We start from the raw sequence: 8,810 nt of genomic DNA, 5'->3' as shown, positions 1-8,810 counted from the left end.
TAAGGTGTTAAATTCAGAAACGTAGTAATAAGGTGTCAAATATTTAGCTACAATTCTGGATAGTTCAAAAACCTTAATTATTTACCCAACATTATTTTTAGCAATAACCGTTTGATCTTACCTTTAAAGCTCTTGGAAGCTGAATATCCATTTAAGGCTATCTCCTGCTCATTTAAATTAACTTACTTCGTATTTTTCACTCATTCAAATTGGATTAAATGTATATATATATATATATATATATAAAATAGAGATAATTAATTTTATGTGTGTTCAAATAAATGTATTACGAAAGAATTTGTACTTAGCACGATAAGAATTACCTTATCTTAGCTTTTCTCTGTAGTTTCAAGGATATAAATGGATTAAGCCGATAAAAGCCTTCAAAAGATGTCGAATGTTTTGATGACAACATGATACTACCAAAGGGAGAAAGGACATTTTAGTCAAGGATATACTAAGCCATGTAAGCTACTAAGTGATGGGAAAAGACTCAAAAGAGCATGCAAATGCAATAGATATGAAATATTGAAATGAAAGCAGTGATTATGTTTTTGGACACCATTAATATTTTTGGTTGTTTGGTGCACAACTTGGTTACACTTTCTAGCCTAGCACTCCACGTGTATGTATCACCAATTAAACTCAACGTTGTTGTGCTCTGAAAAACTTAGGCACAAACAATTATCCACCCCTTAATTGTCCTTTACATCATTCCACATTTTCTTAATTCTATTTGTGAGCATAAAATCAGTGGATTGTCCATTTTGTCTTTTTTCCATTTGTTAGCAAGTTTCTTCTCTCCTTGGTTTAAGTATGAAAATATCTCTAATGGTCATGTTATACTTTCTTTTTATTAACTAGCTAGTCAAATAAATTTAGTAATCACATATTAGGGATGTTTGGATTGGGAGTAATAAAAATCAAACTTGAAAAAATTCAAGTAATTAGAGGTATTGTTGTAGGAGGTATGGTGTTTACAAATGCCATAAGGTAGTTGTTTCATGAGGAAAAAAACAGAAATGGAGGAATTATTACCCTCATAATTAAGGTAATAGTTATACACCTTCCCCCTAGTGTAACTATTACCTTCAAAATGAGCCTCTTTCTTCATCTCATACCTCACTATCACTATATAATTTTTCTTATGTTACAAGCACACTGTCACTATCTCCTCCTTCCCTATTTACTTTCATTTTACTTAGTTTGACTTTTTTTTTTTTTGAAAGAAGTCCTAGAGGACACTATATTTCATTAATAAAAGTTATACGGCATCTACAATTGACTATTGACGATAATGAAAACTGTTTTAACAAAATCAAACAAGAATTAATCGGGGAAGTGGTAAGAATCCAAATACATAGATATAACAATTCGGCATATTCTCGATTCGTTGTCTCATGCAACTTTTTGAGTAGATCTGTCGACGCTTGTAGGGAAGAAAATCCTTGTAACGATTTTGTAACCCGAATCCAAGCAATGATCAATCGAAGCTCCGTCCGCAAAACTAAAGTCTCTATCAAACGCAAATAAAACCTTGTCTTTCGAAGGAGATCGGAAAAACCTCGTCTTTCAAAGGAGATAAATCCTTTCTTTTGAGGGAGACATTACTATTATAACCTAAGAAACAAAAAAAAAAACTTAGAAACAACGATTGGGGCTTTCCACTGGTAAAATTCGATGGAAGCCCCTTCAAAATTAACAATGGAGGCTAGGGTTTAGGAGAGAGAAGAGAGGGAGAGGAGGCTAGGATTTTGCTTAGTTTGATTTTTATACCCTAATAACACATTTTCCTCAATCCAAGCATGTCCGTATAGTAATAAAGAAACAATTGTATACAATCAATTTTTATCATTAAGGCTATGTTTCAATTAGTAAAAATGAGTTTTCATAAGCACAAACCGATTTAATCGGCAAAAGTAGGTAAAACTGAATTTCAATTTTAATCATTAAGGCTATATTTCAATTAGTAGAAATGAGTTCTCATAAGCACAAAATAATCTAATCTGCAAAAGTAGGAAAACTGATTTTACTAGTTGATTCATTGATGTATTTGTTATTTCAAGTTAGTACAAAGTATATTTTATTGACTGTTGATGAAAGATCGAAGAAGACGTTTATAGGGTAACAGTATGAGAACAGAATATAATAATGCAAATATGATGGAGAAATACAAGGATGTAGAAAGGAGGGTATTCTTTCAAAAAAAAAAAATGTAGAAAGGAGGGTATTCTTTCAAAAAAAAAAAAAAATGTAGAAAGGAGGGTATTCTTTCAAAAAAAAAAGAAAAATTGTAGAAAGGAGGGTATATTAATACTTGTATATATTTGTACAAAAAATGGTAGAAAAGGACAAAGAAAGATCAAAATGGATAAATCACGTAATACTACTGTAATACTCCGTAGTCAACATCAGTTTGTATTATACTTTCTAAACTTCTATCATGAAAACATAACAAGTATGAACTCGTTTATTTTATTTTTTAGTTTTTGAAACATATGAACACGTATACTTTATTACAAAGTATATTACAAAATAGTTTCATATAATCTAATTTTTAAAATTGATTTTATATAGAAGTTAATTTCTCACAAGGAAAACCATTTATAAGTTATAATCACATAATTAAATTTCTTTTCTCAATAGTATGTAACCACCAAGCTCCATCAAAGATGGTAAACGATTCCATTCATAATCTTCATTTTCTAAAAAATTAATTTTCTAATTGTATTGCACTTAGACATAGCATATATACTCATTATGGGACCCAATTAGATCAAAGTTAATCTTCTAAGTCCTTTGACCCAAAATTCAAAAGTAAAACTCAACATCACATACCTGTATATTAATTAAAACAAAACAAATCTTATTACCCCATAACATAAAAAGGTTAATAATAAAACCATATAATATAATACAATCATATAAATAAAACTATAATGTAAAACTAATGAGACATTAAAAAAATGGTTACTTGGTAGAGGCGTTACCCGGATGGGCCGGTGGGTTTATATTTATAGGAGAACATTGCATATGCAAACATATCCCCACTTTTGTTCTCATTCTCATTCTTCTCCTACATTATTCTCTCTCTCAACTTTTTCTTCCAAAACTCTCTGAATTTTATTTATACATTTTTTTAGGAGAGAGAAACTTAAATTAAAAAAAAAAAAAAAAATGGAAGAGACAAAGCCGTCAAAATTCAATAGGGTTTGTGTGTTTTGTGGAAGCAGTTCTGGCAAGAAATTAAGCTACCAAGAAGCTGCTGTTGAGCTTGGCAAAGAACTGGTAACAATTTTACTAATCCCTGTTTTTTTGGGTATTTTATTTTCTGAATTATTGCATTAAGAAGCTTAAAAATTGCATCTTTGTTGTAAATAAACTATTTTTTTTGGGTAAATTTATAATCCTAGAAGTTCTGATTTGCAATGCAGTTGAATAATCTTTCTGGGTATTCTTTTTATGCTCTGTATTATACAACATTTGCACAAAAATCTGTGAAAATGACAGTGAAAAAGACAGAATTTTTATGAAAAAAATTGATGGAATTTTTAAATTGAGCAGAAATGAGTGCAAAATTGTAACTTTTTCTGGTTTACCCACTTTTAACCCTATTATTTTACACTAGTCTTTTTTGTTTCTAAATTTGAAAATTGTGTAAAATTGTTGTAATAATTTGGTGAAAATGGAGGAAGATTAAAGGTTATTTTTGACATGAGAGAGAAACATATTGCTAGCTGTAATCTGTCTGTCAGTGGAACAGCCTTCTTGCATGATCCCTCTTTCCCCCCATTTTCTTCCCCCTTCATTTCCTAGAGTTTTTGATTTTATATTTATATTCATTAAACAGACTTAATTAGGGAAGAGAGAAGCAAATTATATGTTAAAGTGCTCAATTATAAGATATAGGCACATTAGTAGACGTTCAATTTCACCGAGGAAGCATGTGATTTTGTCATAAATTATCGACGTGTACATTTTAGGACTATGTTTAGCAAAACCCGAAAAAATATTGGTAGTGAAATTAAAAAGATTAAAACTTTATGATTTTCCCTTGGTGCTCTCAAGGGAAACAAACGTACTCGTTAGATATCATGACCCATAAAAGCGTGGGGTGGTGACAAATGGGGTTTCAATTACTTCCATTAATTTTCCACCAACAAATGAAATTAATTTATATTTAAAAATCCATATATTTTGTTTTTAATGCCATGAAATCAATTATACATTATTCAATAATATTAATACGGATTAGTATTATACATTTATACAATTATTTTAATAAAATCTATATTTAGCAGACTTGTTATAGATTAGGCATATGGTTCACAATCATGATTATTTTAATTATCTTTGTTTTTCTTTTTTATTTAATGATGTTGTGTGAGATGTGGGTTTCTGACACGTGTCCAATGAACTAATTTGATTTGTTCTCAATATTAAACTATTTTAATTTTTAATTAACCTCTGGATGTGTGTGTGTGTTGAAGGTGGAGAGAAGGATTGATTTGGTGTATGGAGGTGGCAGCGTGGGTCTGATGGGTCTTGTTTCTCAGGCAGCTCATGATGGTGGGCGCCATGTTCTAGGGTATGTTCCTTACTTTCTCTCTCTAAAAATTACTACTACTAGTACTAGGAGACTATCTACTTATCTAGGAGTAGTATGCTAGTATGTGTTGTTTACTGAGTTGTAAATGGATATGTCAACCAATTAAAAGATTAAATGCTAAGTTTCCAAAGTCTAGCAACATCATTGCTTTGCCTGCCCCCCTTCATAATTGTCCCTTTTCTTTGCTTCTTCTTCTTCTTCTATGATGAAGTGGGTGTGTCACTAAACTTCTCTTCATCCTTGAGACCTAGACCATGCAAAAACTATTTTTATTGAGCTTCTAAGAACTATGCTAGACTCGACTCATCATTTCACATCAAGTGCCCATGTCGGATCCTTGGTAGTAGTATTTGAATATGGGTTGAACAATTGTACCATAAAAATGATCGAGTTGAATGCTTAAACATGTACACATGTTGAACATTGTATCCAAATCTCAGTTACATAACCTAAAAAGTGATGGTTTTAATAAATATATAAGCGCGTTAAATATTATCTAACCACTTAAAGAATGTTCGAGTAGACAATATGACCACCCTTGAACGTTGAGTTCTTTTTGGGATTTATATCTAAAGAAGAAAACTTTGTATTACCAAAAAAGCACATAAAATAAAGTTTCTTGGGATATGTGAAGAATGTTTTACCCATACAAGAAAAAAGGAAGAGTTTGATTGTATGTGTTACATGGATTAAGTATTTACAAAATGACTGGTACAAAGTTGCTATACCCTTTTAGTTTGATCTGATCAGATGTAAAAAGTAAAGTTGAATCCATTGGGTTTTGCCCATGTCAGGCTATTTTTACAGGAACTCTCCCTACTCCCATACATATTTTTTTGAAATGAAAAGGTTTGGTAGAAGGATTAACTTTTCACTCTGCAGATACACTTGTCATATTATTTTTAAGCTTTGATTCTTATGACATAACCCCCCCCCCCCCCTTTCTTGGATTTTTTTTATTTTGCCACTGTGTTAACCTCATCCTAGTAGCTAGTAAAATTTCTTTCAAAAAAAAAAAAAACTAGTAAAATTTCTTTATCTTTTAGTTCAAAGTACCTAACCTAAGCTACATGCCAGCATGCCTTTGCACCATTCTTTTACCTATAAATCAATCAATGAGAAGTTTACCTTTGAGGGTTTATAAATCCATAAGGGGAAGTTTATTATTATTATGACTATGTAGAACAATAAAACTCGAGATTAAATGATTTTGCGCATCTCTGAGATGAGGTTATCATGACTTGTATTTATTTTCATGACCATAAGTTCAATAAAAATACCTTTCATTGATGTCTAAATCTGTCATTTTAAACATTAGATGTATTTTGTTTAAGGAAATGGTGAGCGGGTTATTGATAAATTTTCGATGGCTTCTTTTCTTGTTTACTTTAAACAATAGTGCCTTGTAGTTTCTGTTATTAACTTTGTGGTCTAAGCTAATCTATATTTATCTACTATCTTATTGTAAAGATCAATCAAATGCACTCAAATGCTTTGACGTGTATGCTATTTGAATGTTTGAACATCTTTGTTGAATATTAATTAAAGCTAATTAGATCATAATGATTCCGTTTAGAAGTTTGACGTGCCAACAAATCAGTTAACTTACTTTTTGCTTTTGGTGGTTGTTTTTAACTTGCAGGGTCATTCCAAAGAGCCTTGTTTCTAAAGAGGTAATAATCTCATTCTCATTATAGGGTGGTTAGATTAGTGTTTTATAATAAAGGGATATTCTTTAAGTTGTTCTGCTTACGTAGGCTAGTCATCGTCGTCTGGAATAATAAAGGCGACATCCTTGGCTTTCCATACATGTGTTGCTTTCTTTGCCTCTAATCAGCTCTAAAGCAAAAGTCAGCTTGTATTTATCTCCATGTTGTTAGTCAAAACATTCGTACACTTGAGTTTCTCTTTATTATTATAAACTCTTCGGTGCTAATTATCTTTTGAGGAGCATTAGTGGACCCACTAATTACTTAATCGTTAAAAATACTGTAAGGAAAAATAGTTTGATTGAATGATACGGTTTTGTTAATAATTAACATACATGCAATTTGATCCTGTCAAAATAACTTGGAATTAGTTTGGATTGTGGTGTAATTAAAAATTGATAATAGCTTTTCTTAACGTAATATTTTACTGGGCAGATAACTGGTGAAACGGTTGGAGAAGTGAAAACTGTATCAAACATGCACCAGAGGAAGGCTGAAATGGCAAAACAAGCTGATGCATTCATTGCACTACCTGGTATGTTTTTCGTGTTAGTCTAACTAAGCTTAACGTGGATAAGCCTTGGATTGATGGTATCATACTGCTTTAATATATTTGATTTGATTATTAAATGATGATTAAATTAGCTTGTTCTTTCTGTGTGATCAGGTGGATACGGCACTCTTGAAGAACTTCTAGAAGTCATCACTTACGCTCAGCTAGGAATACACCGAAAACCTGTATGAATCCTACTTTTATCTGAAATGCTCTTTTATTTAAAATACGACGTGTGTAAATTATCCTCTCTTTTCGCGAATAGAAACAATTAGTAGACACCAAAAGATGTAGGCCAGAGTTAAAAAAAAATGAAGATGTTTTTATGCATGGGTTATGGAGAGACCAACTACCTATCAAGCTTTTGATGTGTAAATGTCCCTAGAGTATGAAACAACCAACAAGTGTGTAATGGATTAAGACGGTTGGATTGTTGGCTTTCCGTTAAAAGAATGATTCCTTTCCTCCTTTTGACCAAGCTTTAATATGAGATTGTTTTTTGAATGCTCGTTGTGGACTGTCGTCATAATTTTTTGTACATAGTAGTCAACATCTTCCTTTGCCATGACATCTACCGACTATACGACTGATTATGTATAAATGCTTTAATAATAGAAATAAATATCAGATTTAATGAAGATTTGATCAAATAGGAGATTTGATGAGGATAGATAATGGAAATTGCATGTGATTCTTTGGGTGAGTTCACATGGAAACATGCTAAGAAGATTTTATGCTGTTACATAGTCATGGTGCATCATTATTGAGAGGTTTCCTGAGGGTATCTCCCTTAGGGAATCAGATTTTTTTCGACGAATTTTCAATTGCGTGTGATCTAAGAACTCCTCCATCTCTCACGACATATTAAAAACATTTTTATTGATTGATGTATGTCGTGACAACATTGATCTTAATAAGAATATAATTGAAAAGCATGGTTAGTATCTTTTCATTGAAGTTGTGCAATTAGTTGTTTTTATAATACAGGTGGGTCTGTTGAATGTGGATGGGTACTACAATTGCTTATTATCTTTTATCGATAAGGCCGTTGATGAAGGCTTTATCTCTCCAACTTCTCGTGGGATCATTGTGTCAGCCCCAACAGCCAAAGAATTGTTTAGAAAGCTTGAGGTAATTAATCAATATCCAATAATTACACCAATAGTAAGACAGTTTGATTGACAGACCGAATACATTAACATATTTAGAACTGTTAAACTCGCGATTGTCTGGTCGCGGGGATGCACGAAAGTATGCTGTTTTCATATAATAATCAAGGGAAGGAATGTATCAAATTTTTGTCTTAAATATATCAACACTTAGGGTGGCTAGAATTGATTAATTAATTAGTCCTATGCATTATCGAAGTTAGCAATCTTGCTAATTACTCCACATAATAATTCTGTACTCTTTGGGCTAGCAGGAGTATGTCCCCGAGATCGATGAATTGTCGTCTAAGTTGATCTGGGAGGAAGTGGAGAGGCCTAATTATGTCTCTGAATCGGGCGTCACAACATAACCGTGCTCATGTGTGCTGCTGCTGGTTTTCGGAATTTTGGGGGGGCCTAGGCCTATAGCATACACAAAAGTACAGTGATATGTGATGCTGATATGGGGTAATCTAATGTTTAGTATAGGAAGGAAAAGGGGCCTTTGGTTTTTTGGTACTTAGACAAATGAATTGACCACCCCATTTTGGTTGTATACGTGACCGTAAAACGAATGGTTTTAACAAAAATCAATGAAAAAATGAAGCAAAAAAAAATTAGCCTAAACTATTAGGTACTTGGTCAATCTCTGAATGTACAAATTTGATTTTGAATTATCCTAACTTTTTGCCACTTTTTGATTCTTCATCATTATGTGATGTTGTAGATTGATCAAATGTAAATTGTGGCAAACTTTTGTTGTAAGTTTAGGATTACTATTTATCAATCTC

The 8,810-nt window shown here is 32.0% G+C and overlaps 1 protein-coding gene across 1 annotated transcript; it reads left to right on the top strand.

The window, feature by feature from the left end:
• The first annotated feature begins 2,947 nt into the window (after positions 1–2,947).
• On the top strand, positions 2,948–8,714 carry LOC110730245 (cytokinin riboside 5'-monophosphate phosphoribohydrolase LOG7-like). The gene is made up of 7 exons (XM_021910035.1): positions 2,948–3,288; positions 4,491–4,588; positions 6,252–6,282; positions 6,754–6,853; positions 6,986–7,056; positions 7,859–8,002; positions 8,295–8,714. The coding sequence occupies exons 1-7, from the start codon at positions 3,178–3,180 to the stop codon at positions 8,388–8,390; spliced, it is 651 nt and encodes a 216-aa protein (XP_021765727.1). The 5' UTR covers positions 2,948–3,177; the 3' UTR covers positions 8,391–8,714.
• The last annotated feature ends 96 nt before the right edge of the window (positions 8,715–8,810 follow it).

The sequence above is a fragment of the Chenopodium quinoa genome, unplaced genomic scaffold (genome assembly GCF_001683475.1).
Source record: "Chenopodium quinoa cultivar QQ74 unplaced genomic scaffold, ASM168347v1, whole genome shotgun sequence".
Taxonomy (NCBI): domain Eukaryota; kingdom Viridiplantae; phylum Streptophyta; class Magnoliopsida; order Caryophyllales; family Amaranthaceae; genus Chenopodium; species Chenopodium quinoa.
Note: the sequence above shows the minus strand (reverse complement) of the source record. Positions and strands in the feature narration are given on the sequence as shown.

Bases quoted from the DNA above. Each gene is read 5' to 3' on its own strand.
- LOC110730245 (XM_021910035.1), top strand. From the start codon at position 3,178: ATGGAAGAGACAAAGCCGTCAAAATTCAATAGGGTTTGTGTGTTTTGT. The intron at 4,589-6,251 runs GTATGTTCCTTA...TTTAACTTGCAG, and splicing joins GGTGGGCGCCATGTTCTAGG to GGTCATTCCAAAGAGCCTTG. The intron at 6,854-6,985 runs GTATGTTTTTCG...CTGTGTGATCAG, and splicing joins TGCATTCATTGCACTACCTG to GTGGATACGGCACTCTTGAA.